The sequence below is a fragment of the Paramisgurnus dabryanus genome, chromosome 5, assembly GCF_030506205.2.
Source record: "Paramisgurnus dabryanus chromosome 5, PD_genome_1.1, whole genome shotgun sequence".
Classification (NCBI taxonomy): domain Eukaryota; kingdom Metazoa; phylum Chordata; class Actinopteri; order Cypriniformes; family Cobitidae; genus Paramisgurnus; species Paramisgurnus dabryanus.
Window position 1 is genome coordinate 41,662,008 of NC_133341.1, and position 15,194 is coordinate 41,677,201.

The 15,194-nt window shown below is 35.8% G+C and overlaps 1 protein-coding gene across 5 annotated transcripts in view; it reads right to left on the reverse strand.

The window, feature by feature from the left end:
* The window catches only part of doc2b (double C2-like domains, beta), a 276,973-nt gene that overhangs the window by 252,632 nt on the left and 9,147 nt on the right, over positions 1–15,194 (reverse strand). For all 5 annotated transcript variants that reach the window (XM_065284219.2, XM_065284218.2, XM_065284217.2 and 2 more), the window contains 3 exons: positions 13,527–13,670; positions 13,062–13,191; positions 3,696–3,782 (listed from right to left, as the gene is read on the reverse strand). In XM_065284219.2, coding sequence (XP_065140291.1) covers positions 3,696–3,782; positions 13,062–13,191; positions 13,527–13,670 — 361 coding nt within the window. The remainder of the gene's footprint in view (positions 1–3,695; positions 3,783–13,061; positions 13,192–13,526; positions 13,671–15,194) is intronic.

Sequence of the window (15,194 nt, forward strand, 5' to 3'; positions counted from 1 at the left end):
GTTTACTTCCTTAGATTGATGATGTAGACAAGAACGACATTATCATAATCCCTCCCCCTTTCTGACTCACCCTGTTAGTGAACTCCTGTTGGCAACCAAATCTTTCAAACATGGTAAGGAGTGTCACATATCCAGCTGACGTTTGAGGTATTCAGGCCAATCACAACATACAGATTAGCCGGCCAATCAGGGACACAGCGCTTTCAGATCAATGAGTTTTGTACAAAATCAGTGCGTTTCAGGAAGACAGGGATATCTGGAGCTACAATGCACGGTATGTGGCAATAATGTGTTTTTTTAAACAAAAACCAAGCAAACACATTGCATTATACAAAATACACAAAATAACGTTGTTTTTAGCAATGAAATAGGTGCACTTTAAATCTCAATGAAATTCAAGGAATTAAGTGAAGAGGTTAGCAAAGCCATATATGAGCAAATGGTGTTACGTGTCACGAAAAACAATATTGAATAATAAAAAAGGGATTTCAAGTCTCAAACTTGGAGTGCTCGGCTGACAAGACGTGTCAAAACTCTAATCACATCTAGTAAGAAGCAGTCATTTTGACAATAAGCCTGTTCAGTGCTGTATTTGGAATTAGACAGTTTGCCTGGAGCTGTCATGTACATGTAGTCTCTATCAAATTTTGAAGGATCCCAGGCAGGTCTGGGTTAGAAATGGAGCTTATTTTACGCACAGCGGTGCATCAAATACTTCACAGGTTTGTTAAATTGAAAAATGAACTACACATTTATATTTTTCTTTTAATGCTCCGCTCTGAAGGAAAATGTTGGATGGGCATATCATAAAGATAAATATTTAAATTAATGCCTGCTTTACATGAAGTAATGGTCATGCAATTGGGTTGTGCTTTTAAATTTACATTTGAATCAGCTATTTGCATTTTATTTAAAATGTACTCAGCATGATTTAACAAGATCATATTTAATGTTTCAGCCTACACTATAATGCCTCCGGTTTTAAACTTTCTGAAGTTGTAATCCTAAATGATTTGTCTTTCATCTGCTCGATTCAGGATGACCCTGCACCTCACACGCACATTCTCAAACAACCCAATCAACACTAAAACGCAATGATTTAATTTTTCTACAAGCTCAGAGGCAAAGCTTCTGAAGACAGATGAGATTTTCTTATTAATGTTACACACAACATCAACAGCCTGACAACATACAATAAGGCCTGTATCACCTTACAGTGAACATTCATTACATATCTCATTATTGGTGTCATACCCTTTGTCAAAGACCATATTCGTACTGCTGCTAAGTTTTTCACCAGTTTACCTTTGGAGCTAAACTTAGATGAATACATTGCAAGAAGTTTACATTACATTATACTTTTACGGACTTAAATTTTTATTAGTGATGCACCGATGTATCGGCCGCCGATATTTATCAGCAGATTTTTTATGAATTTGAAACCATCGGCATATCGGCAATAGAACGAGAAAGGCCGATACCGATTGTTTATTAATTAACTGCATAAAGAAATTCATTATATGTAAAAAATTAGTTAATGTCATTAATAAAATAAATGCTGAATAGCAAAAACCACCTTTGAAGGTTGTCATGCTGTCTTATTATATATTTTTTTAGCTTAATTTGTGCCTCTCTTATTATGTTGGTCAGTTGAATATTCATTAGATCCAATCCATGTTCAGTAAAAATAATTTGATGCAGAAATAAACTAGCTAATAGACCAACTGTATAGTATTGTATACAAGTGTTTAATATCGGTATCGGCATCGGCCAGAAGTTGTCTGTTTAAATTGGTATCGGCCCCCCAAAAAAATCCTATCGGTGCATCCCTAATTTTTATCATATTTTTTTCTGTTTCTAAGTTGGGTGTGTAAGATACCAAATCCAATGCTATGTCATATTAATCAGTGTCTTGTTGAATAAAACGTAGCATCATTTTGAAGTATGTCTGCAGCTCTTAGCAACTTTTTTGGTAGGCTTGAAAATTTTTCACCAAGCGGGGTTAATTGTAACGCTGCGTTAACCCCTCAGCACTTACGATATGAAAACCGCTAACGTTGGCGTAATTCTTGCCATTGTTTTAAATAGGATACACTCGAATGATTGCTGGCTTGCAACAAAATAAATGTGCCTGTCTTATCAAAAATTGTGTGTCAAATTTATTTTTGTTCATATCATTAATAATTAATATTATTAATAAAATCAGACTTTGATTTTCATTATCTCAGAATTTGATTTTGAGACTTTAGTATGGTTATTTCAAACTGGGTCACATATAAAAAAAATGTTTTGTCATAATTGTGCTGCTTTTTCTCACATATTTAGACATTTGTATCCATTTATAATTGAACTATTGTTAGAAAAGGGCTGGATGAATGAATACAGTGTGGATAGCTGTCTATTATAGACAGATATATAAACAATATCCACTTCAAGTACATAGACAAAATAGTATTGAAATATTTGCCTGCAAACTTAATTTTTATCAAGTGTTACAACTAACCCCCTGCCTGTTACAATTAACCCCACCTATGGGGTAAGTTGTCACGTTTGCACTTTTGTCACGTTTGGTGTAACTGTCCAAGAATGGTAAGTACTAGTAACAAACTTCAAACGTTCATTTGTAGCAGAGATGTGTGTGTTGCTTGTGTAAAAATATAATTAATCAAACTCAAATATTTTTTAATGATTGAGCCAAAAACAAAAAGCGTTAGGTTGTGCCCCGCTCTCCCCTACATAGTGTGCATGGTGCCTTAAATTAATCTGGTTCAATGAACTTAATGGTGAGACATTTAAATGAAGATAATTTTATGTGCACCGCGAGACATATAAACACAGCATATTAATAACAGTTTTATTAATCTTCCTTACAAAAAGATTCCTTTGATATGAGTTCTCCATTTCTGTGCACAGTTAATCCTGATATACCTGAAACTATTGACCCTGATGACAGTATTGAGAAATTTAGAAAATAAAATTAAGAATTAATAAATTAGAGATTACATTTAAAATGTATACATATACGTTTTATTCATAATTTAAGAAAATTGGTCAATTACATTTGCACTAGGCGCGTGACACAGCTAGTGCAAGACAAGAAGTTGTTTAAAAAGTGCATATTTTCATTTTTCTTGACGAAAATGGCAATCGTTTCACTAGATAATACCCTTATGCCTTGTTTAGGATCTGCGTTGAAACTGCAATTTTAAACTGCATTTAACATTTTAACTACATTTTGGATGACATTGGGGTGAGTAAATTATCATGATTTCTTTTTTATGAAAGTGGAGTAATCCTCTAAAAATATATATTTCTGATTTGTTTAGCATATTTGGTCCATACATTATCCCATAGATTTATTTGGATTATTTTGTAGTTTTGATAAATGTAGTATCATTCAAAAATGTGTAAAAGACACACTAAAGTTGCATGTCAAAATGTTTTAACGTTACAACAAGCACCAATAGTGAAACTTTACAAAGCAAAGGGGGTGTAAAAAACTTTGTTCACTGTTGAGGTTGTGTATTAGCATATAAGCACTGAAACGAGAACTGAACTGAGCGGCCGACTGCACTTCCGTTATTTTCTCATTGGCATAACAACCCTGAGCTCACAAGTTGAACCAAAAATAAGTTTGCTAGTTGAAAAAGTTTTTTTTTAAATGACAAAAAGATAGATGAAACGTGGTGCTTTACCTCTCTCTGTTCACTGCAGATCTTGCAAAGCCACTGAGATCTTTTTTGACTGCCTGTAGTCTCAATCCCACATTTTGTGCACACTTTCTGTAATAAAAACACACGCGTCAATAATACAGTCGATAAGAACAAACAATATTTAAAAGGCTAAAAGTTGCTTGAAAATATTTAATCAAATTGTTTCATAATTAAGTTCATTATCACAAATTAAATGGGAACTTGCTATTGACCAACTAATTACCAGATAATCATGTGCAATTTAAAACAGGTACAATGCAAGCTTTTTATATGGAAATAGCAAAACTGTGGTTATTATTTCAATTAAGTTGATTTTCAGGTAAAATTGTGTGCGATGCGAGCAGGGCAAGTAGAGGTAAACATGTCTGAATATGATGAGGCACAGGAAAAGTAGCACAGTACGGTATGCATTTATTATATGCAAGCATAAAAGCATGTCCTACCCTAGTTATAATATTATATCATCACATTTCAGTTCAAAACATATACAATCATTGCAATCAAACAAAAACAGGAAAAATGCATTACATGGACTTTAAAATCTGTGGCTTACTTTGGGTCTTGTTTTACTGAACGCTGAGATGATTTTGGGCTAGATTTGTGGGACTAAGAAGGTGTGCAGGTATTAATCTGTATCTGAAATTGCAGATTAACTTTATGCTTAATCATGCTAGCTTCATGTTAAATCATGCTAGCTTCATAATAAATCATGCTAGCTTCATGCCAAATCATGATAGTTTTATAATGAATCATGTTAACTTCATAATGAAATATGCTAGCTTCATGCTAAATCAATAAATCACGTTAGCTTCAACCATTTTTCATGGAGACACACTGATAGGTCAAAGTCAATAGAAGAGCCACTTTTACCACAAAGTATCAAAAATTACATAAAGGCATAAATAGCATGTCTGCTTAGCATTCTTTCATCCACAAACATACAATATGAAATGAAATAAATACAAAAGAACGAATAATTCTTTATCATTTAGCTGTCAAATTTTGTAACTGAGACAAGATGATTTCCTCTTAATGACAAAAAAACAGGATTAATGCTTAATGCTAAGCAGTGTTATAATGTGCGTATGCAGTGCCCCCCAAAAAGGGGCCATCTTTCTCTTAATTTTATGTGGCGCTGCACAGAACGAGTGACATTACTGTGCCGCGAGAGCAATTCTAAAGCATAACAAGCAGTCTGATCTCACAATACTTTCATGTCATATGAAAATTGCACTTTGCAAGCGCTGCATGCACACGTATCAACGTGCGTCTTGATATAGTGAGTATGGTTTTCTAACAAAGTTAGCATCCGAAGCAGAAAAAACAAAAAAGTGCATAACTGCATGATCTTTTTGTATTATTTAATGCCATGCAACTCAAGCAACAAATTAAAATTTTCCAGGCTGCAAGACGCTCGCAAGGCAGGCAATAACACTGCGTTACATCATGTTACCGTCACATTACTTCATGGTAAATCATGCAAGCTTCATGCTAAATCATGCTAGCTTCATGCTAAATCATGCTGGCTTCATGCTAAATCATGCTAGCTTTATGCTAAATTATGCTAGCTTCATGCTAACTTCACATAAGATCATGTTAACATCACATTACTTCATGCTTACTCATGCTAGCTTCATGCTAACTTCACATAAGATCATTTTAGCATCACATTACTTCATGGTAAATCAAGCTAGTTTCATGCTAAATCATGCTAGCTTCACATTAGATCATGCTTAGGGTGACCATACGTGTCGTTCTTCCCGGATGCATCCCGTCCAGGATTTTGTGTTCGTCTTCCGGAAGTCGTATTTGTCGACCGCATACGTCATAGAGGATTATTATTATTATTATTATTATTACAGAAAAGCAACCGTTACATTTTAAGGTAAGAATGAATCTACGATTGTATATCTTATGTTTTAAACTGAATGGCATATGCGATCACCAAATAAGACTTCCGGAAGACGCACCGAAATCCTGGACGGGATGTGTCCGGGAAGAATGGCACGTACAGTCACCCTAATTATGCTAGCTTCATATTAACTTCATGCTAAAATCATGCTAGCTTCACATTAGATCATGCTAGATTTATATTAACTTCATGCTAAATCATGGTAAATCATGCGAAGGCATCCTAGCTTCATGTTAACTTCGTGGTAAATAATGCTAGCTTCATGCTAAATCATGCTAGCTTCATGGTACATCAAACTAAATCAGGCCAGGCGTTGTCAAGGCAACATAAAGTTTGTCCACATACATGTAGTTTATATCATCATTTACTCATTGAAATATGTCTAAAATACGTTGTTTCTTTGTAACTTTAACAAGTAATTTAATTTAAGATATATATTTTTTCCAATCCAGTTGGTAGGACATTTAAGACCAAATAATTTGCAAATTGCAAATACGGCTACCAAGGAAACCGACTTTTAAATATTTGATTAACACTTGCATTCACCAATAATATTGAATTTGTTTTAAATTGTGCAACAGATGCTTGGCAATGCATTTAATCCCTAACATTACGAAGTATGCAAAACATCTTTATAAATTTGTCAAAGAAATACACAGTGATTTGTAGCACTAAATTAATTCACAGCAGAACACGCCCGAACAGGCTCAGAACCGGACATTATAGACACTCATGGGAATAATCATATACTGAAAACAAACATGCATCTCATTCCCACTACTACAACACGAAACAACCCTGACAGTACAGTTAACAAAAATGGTAGGGAGTTGGTGTGTCTCTGTCGAGGTTTGGGCTTATATATGCTTAATGGTAGGATCCGAGGTGACTCTTTAGGTCGATTCACATACTGCTCATCTCTTGGTGCTAGTGTTGTTGACTATGCCATTACAGACCTAGACCCCTCCCTATTACGAGCATTTACAGTCAGACCACAGTCTACCTTATCAGACCACTGTCAAATAAACGTGTTTATAAAGAGAACACAACAAACTCATAGAAGCGAACAAAAGCCCTACAATTTGACCAAATTGAACCCAACATTTAAATGGTCCCCAAACTCTGAAACCGAATTTATTAGCGCAGTCAGCTCCAAAGACATTTCCAACTTAATTAATACATTTAAAACAACACAGTTTATGACTAATAAAATCGAGGTAAATGCTGCAGTACAACAAATAAATCATATTTATGAAAGATGCGCAATCAAAGCGAACCTACTCCGTACAAACAAAAAAACTAAAGTAAAATCTGGAGATGAAATCTGGTTCGATCATGAATGTAAAAGTAAAAGACAACGTCTCCGACAACTCTCCAACCAAAAACACAGAGATCCACGCAAACAAGAAATAAGACAAAACTATTGCGAAGCACTTAGGGATTACAAAAATACAATTCACTACAAAAAACAACAACACCTCAATTATACTCTCAAAGAAATCCAAGACTCAATTCATAATAATCAATTCTGGGAAAAATGGAATAGCCTAAACAAAAAACAAAACCAGGACATACCCATACAAAATGGAGAATTATGGAAAGACTATTTTAAAAACCTATTCAGGGAAATCTCCTCAGATAGTCTTACACCTGATCAAAAAAATTTACAAACTAAACTAAAACAATTGGAATCCATCATTAAAAACAACCAAAACCCCTTAGATTACCTGATTAGCTTAGAAGAACTAAAAGAAGCACTAAAGAAATTAAAACCCAGAAAGGCATGCGGTTTAGACAACATCAGAACAGAAATGTTGAAACACAGTCCTGCAGCAATGCAAGAGGCACTTTTAAAAATGTTTAATTTAATCCTACAAACTGGACACTTTCCTGAAACCTGGAGTACAGGTTTAATACACCCGCTATATAAGAGCGGAGACAAATTTGACCCCAATAACTACAGAGGCATTTGTGTAAATAGTAATCTAGGGAAGACTTTCTGTGGTATCTTAAATGCTCGGATTCTGGCCTTCCTTACCAAACACAACGTCTTAAGTAAAAGTCAGATTGGATTTTTACCAAACCACCGCACCACTGACCACATTTACACACTACAGACGCTACTCAACCAACACGTTCATCATAAAAACAAAGGCAAAGTTTATGCATGTTTCGTTGACTTTAAAAAAGCATTCGACTCGATATGGCATGACGGCTTATACTATAAAATTCTACAATCAGGCATAGGAGGAAAAGTATATGACATCATTAAATCCATGTACTCAGAAAACAAGTGCGGAGTTAAAATCGGTGACAAAAGAACAGAATTTTTCAGTCAAGGGCGTGGGGTGAGACAGGGCTGTAACCTGAGTCCAACTCTGTTTAACTTGTATATTAATGAGTTAGCAGTGTTACTGGAACAATCCAGCACACCCGGTCTCATCCTAAACAACTCCGAGATTAAAGCTCTTCTGTATGCAGATGATCTGGTGCTATTGTCAGACACTGCACAAGGTTTACAGCAACATCTGGACCTGCTGGAGAAATACTGTCAAAACTGGGCCCTGACAGTCAATCTGAAAAAAACTAAAATTATGATTTTCCAGAAAAAAGCAAGACTACAGGATAACAGATACACATTTACTCTGGGAAACACTGCACTAGAACACACCTTACACTATGACTATCTTGGGTTAAAAATCAGCGCATCAGGCGGTTTTGGTCCCGCGGTAAATGCACTTAAAGAGAAAGCTAGACGAGCATTCTATGCCATCAAAGGCAAATTTAAACAAACAGACATTCCTGCTACAGTTTGGTGTAAAATATTTGATAGTGTAATAATGCCCATAGCTCTGTATGGTTGTGAGGTTTGGGCTCCACAATGCCTAACAGATTACTCCAAATGGGACAAACATCCAATGGAATCCCTGCATGCTGAATTCTGTAGAAATATTTTAAGAGTTCAGAGAAGAACCCCTACTAATGCATGCAGGGCTGAATTAGGCAGATACCCCCTAATAATACACATCCAAAAACGCTCCCTTAAATTCTGGTCACACTTAAACTCAAGTCCCCCGAACACACTTCAGTATGAAGCCCTTAAAACCCAAGAGAAGAGACCTAAAACCAGTCCCATCTGTCAACTGGCTCTAAAACTTCAGACCAGCACTAATGAACGCAAACAAACCACAATAAACCAAATCATTAAAGAAAGTCAAACTTTATATTTGGATCATTGGGATAATGAAAGTAAAAACCAAAGTAAACTAGAATGTTATCGGGCACTAAACAGAAAATACAGTCTGTCAGAATATCTCTCCACAGTTAGAGATGTAAAGCAGAGACGAATCCTCACTAAATACAGACTCAGTGATCACAGTCTGGCAATAGAGAAAGGCCGACATAGACAAACATGGCTCCCAAAAGAAGAGCGAATCTGTGTCCATTGTGACAGTGACGAGATCGAGACAGAGACACACTTTCTCCTTTACTGTGGTAAATATAAAGAGCTTAGAGAAAAACACTTTGACAAAATCTCAAAGCTCATACCAGAGTTTCATAGCTCTTCAGATTCAGATCAAATGAAGATGTTACTGGGGGAAGACAGACACCCATCAGCTGCTGCTAAATTCATTTATCAGTTACACACCATCAGAAATAATCCACAGCCCTGATCTTGTACAGTACTTTTATTTTACCTCTCATCTGCCTCCATAAATGTACATTTGTATACTTCATATGTTTATATTTCAAAGTCTACTTTATATTGTAAATATCCTCTGATTCTATTTTATTTTGCAGTAGTACTTCATCCATCACCCAGCACCTTAGCTTAATTGCACCTTAATGTTTGTTAATATTGTGTTATTGTATGTTTCTTGTTTTATGTATAATGCTTTGGCAATATTGTAAGTGACACAATCATGCCAATAAAGTTCTTTAAATTGAAAATTGAAATTGAAATTGAATTGATATTAATGTGGAGTCAGATGGCCTAGCTTTAAAAAATCAATTTGAAAGGTGAGGGCCTGGATAAAATGCGATAAAAGAAAAAAAAACTTTAATCAGGCTTTATGTAATGGAGGACACACACACTAGACTGAAGTGCCAGTAATTTTGTTTCTAGCAGAAGTTCAATATACTTCATTTGCTTAGAGAGATAGAGAGAAAATAAGAGCGTGAATAAGAGAGAGAGGTTACAATGACATGCCTTCAATTATCTTAAAGCACTCATAACCCCCCTCTGTAAGTGAGTGCCATCTTAAACCTGCCTGCCAGCATTTTTTCCTTTTAGATAGCATGCATAAAGTTCCTTCTACCTAAAATAAATGTCAAGAAATCACGTGTTTGATGTGGGTGGGGTTAGGGGCTTCATGGTTACATTTATTGTTAACTTGAAAAAGTGACATTCATTCATTTATGGGCATCATGAAAAGCATCACTTGTATGAGTGCAGAGTCTGTTTAACAGATGCACACTCCTCAGTTCAGTGTTTGGACACCGTATGTAATCGACAAAGAGTGGTCATATCAAGTGTGAAATAAGACTGAGGTGAAACAACAACATGCAAAACTTGATTTTACGCACTACATGCTTATGGTTATTCCAGGTTGTGTCTGCAGTGTATCAGGAGGATAATTTTTCATGATTCAGGGATTTAAATAAATCTTCCTTTACCTTAGATTTATGCATTTTTACTTTATCCAAAGTGACTTATTGTGCATTCAACTACACATTTTATCAGAACCTGTGCTCTCTGGGTATCAAATTTATAACCTTTGTGCTCCACTTAAGATATTAGTATTTTATTTTACACAATATTATTACTTGAATGCATATTACAATATACTCAGAATAATCAGTGTATACATTTTGCAAATATGTATTTAATAGCTGTTATTGGGATTGGAGTATTTAAAAAAATTTTGGGGTGCAAAAATCACAACTGTGTTCTCTTTTATATTAAGCGCTCTGCTGCCACTACATGGTGACTAACAGTTACTTTAGTTGGGCAAAAGCCAAATATGGCTTCTATCCGTACTTTATAAATAATAAGTCTAGAAAGTAGCATCAAATATATATTATATTACATAATATTTTACATAAGTAAAATTTTTCAACTCTGAGCAAGGAAAAAAATGCTGAGGGCCGGAGCTCATCGTGGACAAAATTCTGTTGTTTTTTGAAAAGCGTGACGCTTCCATTTGAAACAATTGAATACATACACTCACCTGAAGGATTATTAGGAACACCTGTTTAATTTCTCAATGCAATTATCTAATCAACCAATCACAAGGCAGTTGCTTCAATGCATTTAGGGGTGTGGTCCTGGTCAAGACAATCTCCTGAACTCCAAACTGAATGTCAGAATGGGAAAGAAAGGTAATAAGCAATTATGAGCGTGGCATGGTTGTAGGTGCCAAACGGGCCGGTCTGAGTATTTCACAATCTGCTCAGTTACTGGGATTTTCAAGCACAACCATTTCTAGGGTCTACAAAGAATGGTGTGAAAACGGAAAAACATCCATTATGCGGCAGTCTTGTGGGCGAAAATGTCTTGTTGATGCTAGAGGTCAGAGGAGAATGGGCCGACTGATTCAAGCTGATAGAAGAGCAACTTTGACTGAAATAAACACTCGTTATAATCGAGGTATGCAGCAAAGCATTTGTGAAGCCACAACACACACAACCTTGAGCGGGAAAAAGAGGCTACAATTTGCACAAGCAAACCAAAATTGGACAGTTGAAGACTGGAAAAATGTTGCCTGGTCTGAAGAGTCTCGATTTCTGTTGAGACATTCAGATGGTAGAGTCAGAATTTGGTGTAAACAGAATGAGAACATGAATCCATCATGCCTTGTTACCACTGTGCAGGCTGGTGGTGTAATGGTGTGGGGGATGTTTTCTTGGCACACTTTAGGCCCCTTAGTGCCAATTGGGCATCGTTTAAATGCCACGGCCTACCTGAGCATTGTTTCTGACCATGTCCATCCCTTTATGACCACCATTTACCCATCCTCTGAGGTTACTTACAGCAGGATATTGCACCATGTCACAAAGCTTGAATCATTTCAAATTGATTTCTCGAACATGACAATGAGTTCACTGTACTAAAATGGCCCCCACAGTCTCCAGATCTCAACCCAATAGAGCATCTTTGGGATGTGGTGGAACGGGAGCTTCGTGCCCTGGATGTGCATCCCACAAATCTCCATCAACTTCAAGATGTTTTTCTATCAATAAGGGCCAACATTTCTAAAGAATGCTTTCAGCACCTTGTTGAATCAATGCCACGTAGAATTAAGCCAGTTCTGAAGGCAAAAGGGGGTCAAACACAGTATTAGTATGGCGTTCCTAAAAATCTTTTAGGTGAGTGTATGCCGGCGTAAACGTTTTGGTGTACACGCCTCCTAACAGTCATTTGTCTTTAACACTTTCATTTAAAAAATCTGTGTGTAACCTTGAGCAGTTAAACTTGATACCGCAGTCTAAATCCAAAATATTGGAGATGGTTTTTCTCACTGCATATAGGGCTGCCCAAAAAATAATCGCTATTAATCGGATACAAAAAAAGTTTGTGTCTTGATAATTTATTTTTGTATGTGCATAATTTTTATGTATATATAAATGCACACAGACATATACAAATTTCTTAAATTTATACGAGTAAATAAATAAGTAAATAAATAAATAAGTAAATAAGTAAGTAAATAAATAAGTACGTAAGTAAATAAGTAAGAAAAGTGAAAAAATACACAGACACGCACACGGGTACGCGCACACACGTAAATGTTTCTTAAATACATGCATTTGTGTGTATTTCTATATACAAAATAATTACCCACAGTGCACACACATATATGATGCAAATACAAACTTTTATTTTGTATGCAGTTAATCATGATTAATATATAGACAGCCCTACCTGCACCCCTCTTGGTTGCCAGACACATACAGGACCTTTTGTGTATAAATAAGTGTATCTGCTTATTTTTACATTTGCAATGTTTTTGGTTGTCTGCAAATTACAAACCCAGTTTTTTTACTCAATCTGTGACGCATTTTAGAGATTGCTTCCACCGGAGGTCAAATTTATGGGCCATTACGGTCTAATTTAAACCATTGTGATAACTGGCAACCGAGCTGTCGAAATACACTATGGCTAAACTAGCAGTGGGCAGGATCACACAGACTAAAACATTTCTCTGTTTCAAAAGGAGAATAACTGGCAACCGCATCATTTTTCAGCGAAACAGATATATGAAATTAGAATGTTTACTAAATATCTACAAATATAGAATAGTATCAAAGCTCCTTTAATTTAACATGTACTGTCACAGTATGCCAATTGAGACAAAGGTTGAGCATTTTTGCATATCAAGCCTTCTGCTGCCCCCATGTGGTGTCTTAAAGTTACTGCATAAGCCAGTTCTTACCATACAGCAATCCAAGCAGAGGACGGATGAGGAGCCCAGCAGACCCAACATTTCTCCACACAACAGACATTGTGACAGACCGTTCCCTAACGCAGACCTCCTCATGTTCTCTAAACGCTCCACAAGATGCCTGAAACACAAACACACAAAAAACTTTACTTAAGGTTAAAACCAATCTTTTTCCCCAAATATATCAGATTACATGGAATTAATAACTTGGAGAACGTAAACTTAATGTAAATGTAACGTAAAAAAACCTCTACTGTTAAAGACACTTACGACTTTCTTGTTTAAGGTCAAAGAGACCCTGTTGTTGTATAATGTAAAAATTAATTTTCAAGAACAGTATAACAGCAAACTATCATAAAGCATGTCAAACTCAACCCAGGTGAAACATAAACGTACCCTAAACTGAAACATCAGACATGGAAGAAGAGATGTGAAGAAGACTAGTAAATTTCTTACCCAATCCTGTGTTGTTCAATAAGCTCAAGCTGTTCTGCGCGATGGACGACGTTCATGATGAGGTCCAGTTCTGATTTATCAAGGGTCTGTGCTTTCCTCTGCCTCTCTGTCTGAAACGTGTGGATGGACCAACCCGTTTGTAACCTGGTAAAAACCCAAACACACACAATCAATGTAAAAATCCCTCATTAACCCTTTCCACATCAGCGTTTTAAGAAAACATTGATAGCCAGCGCCAGCATTTTTTATGATTTTCACTAACGTTTTATGCTTTTCAGAAAATGTTCTTCTTTAAATATAAAAACATACAATATATCAAATAAAAGAACAGACCGTTTGCTTTCAAACAAAAAAATACTTTTCATCCTACCTTCATTTGATCTCTTTTTATCACCTCTCAAATATGGTTAGGTTCCTTCAAAAATACCAAATTTTTGAGCAAAAAGCTGAAATAATCGTTTTTTTGTAAAGGACTTTGTTAGAGATCAAATTCAGAACAAAGATCAAAACATACACAGAGTTTTTGGGTCAGTGGACGCTTCAGTGTTTTATAAGTGCCACTTAGTGGATAAAAACGGAAATATGGATTGCTGTAAAAACTCGTCATTGGCAGGAAAGCGTTTTCTCTATATTGATAACTCTTCAATGGCAGTAAAAAGAGTTAAGCATGCCACAGACTGCGTTTTTTTCACATCTGGGTAGGGTATGCATGTAGACTGTAAAATTATGCCATCTACTGTTTGTAGGGAACGACAAAAGTAATCGGGATGCACTAGTTGGATGCATATAGCGAGGTGAATCACGAATCCCACTTTTGCACAGGGAGCTAGCTTGCATGTAATTTACATAAAACCTGGGCTGTATTTACAATAACTGAATATTCATCGTAACCATGCAATGTTTTCTTCACTTAAACGAACTTAAAGTCACAATGATTGTCCTTTTTTACCCTGTCGTGATGTATATCCCAGTGAAACAGTTTCTGAAATGTAAAAAAAAAAGTTGAGGTGGACTTGAATTCGTCCGTCAAGAATTGCTTAAATTGTTGAAAGTTAGGTCATGTTGGTATTTGCTAATCGCTGTGATCTTTTCCCAGGATCCACCCACCTGACATACCCCGTGAATGAAAGTAAAGAGAGACGGTTTGGGAGAGGGGATTTGCATTTTTGGTTAAAGATTATGAGGGCACATTCATTTTATAAAATAATGAAACTTACAGATTTGTAATTTCTAAGAAAAAAACAGAATAATACCAGAAAAGCTTTAATTTTTAATTTCATTGTGACTAACTTTTAACGATCTGTCATCTCATGTTGCATTTTCATTGGCTACTTAGTAGGTGTAGGTCGTAGGATCAGGCTAAATTTCTGAAACTGCAAAAAAATAAAAGAAATTGCAGGCTATCTTTGATTGCAATTGTCATTTTTGAATCATTTTCACTGTTTTTGGAGCTATTATCATTGTCATGAATGTTTTATGATGACCATCTGGGACAGCTGATAATTTTGCGCTGTGGACCCGGCTTTAGAGACACCTCAGAAATGCAATATAAAATACATAAATATTTTATCAGTGGTTTATAAAGACCTTAAATGATGAACTGTATTGTTTTTATTACCTCAGAATGAACCGTTTTGATCTACGTACACCGCGGGTTCCCTTACATGG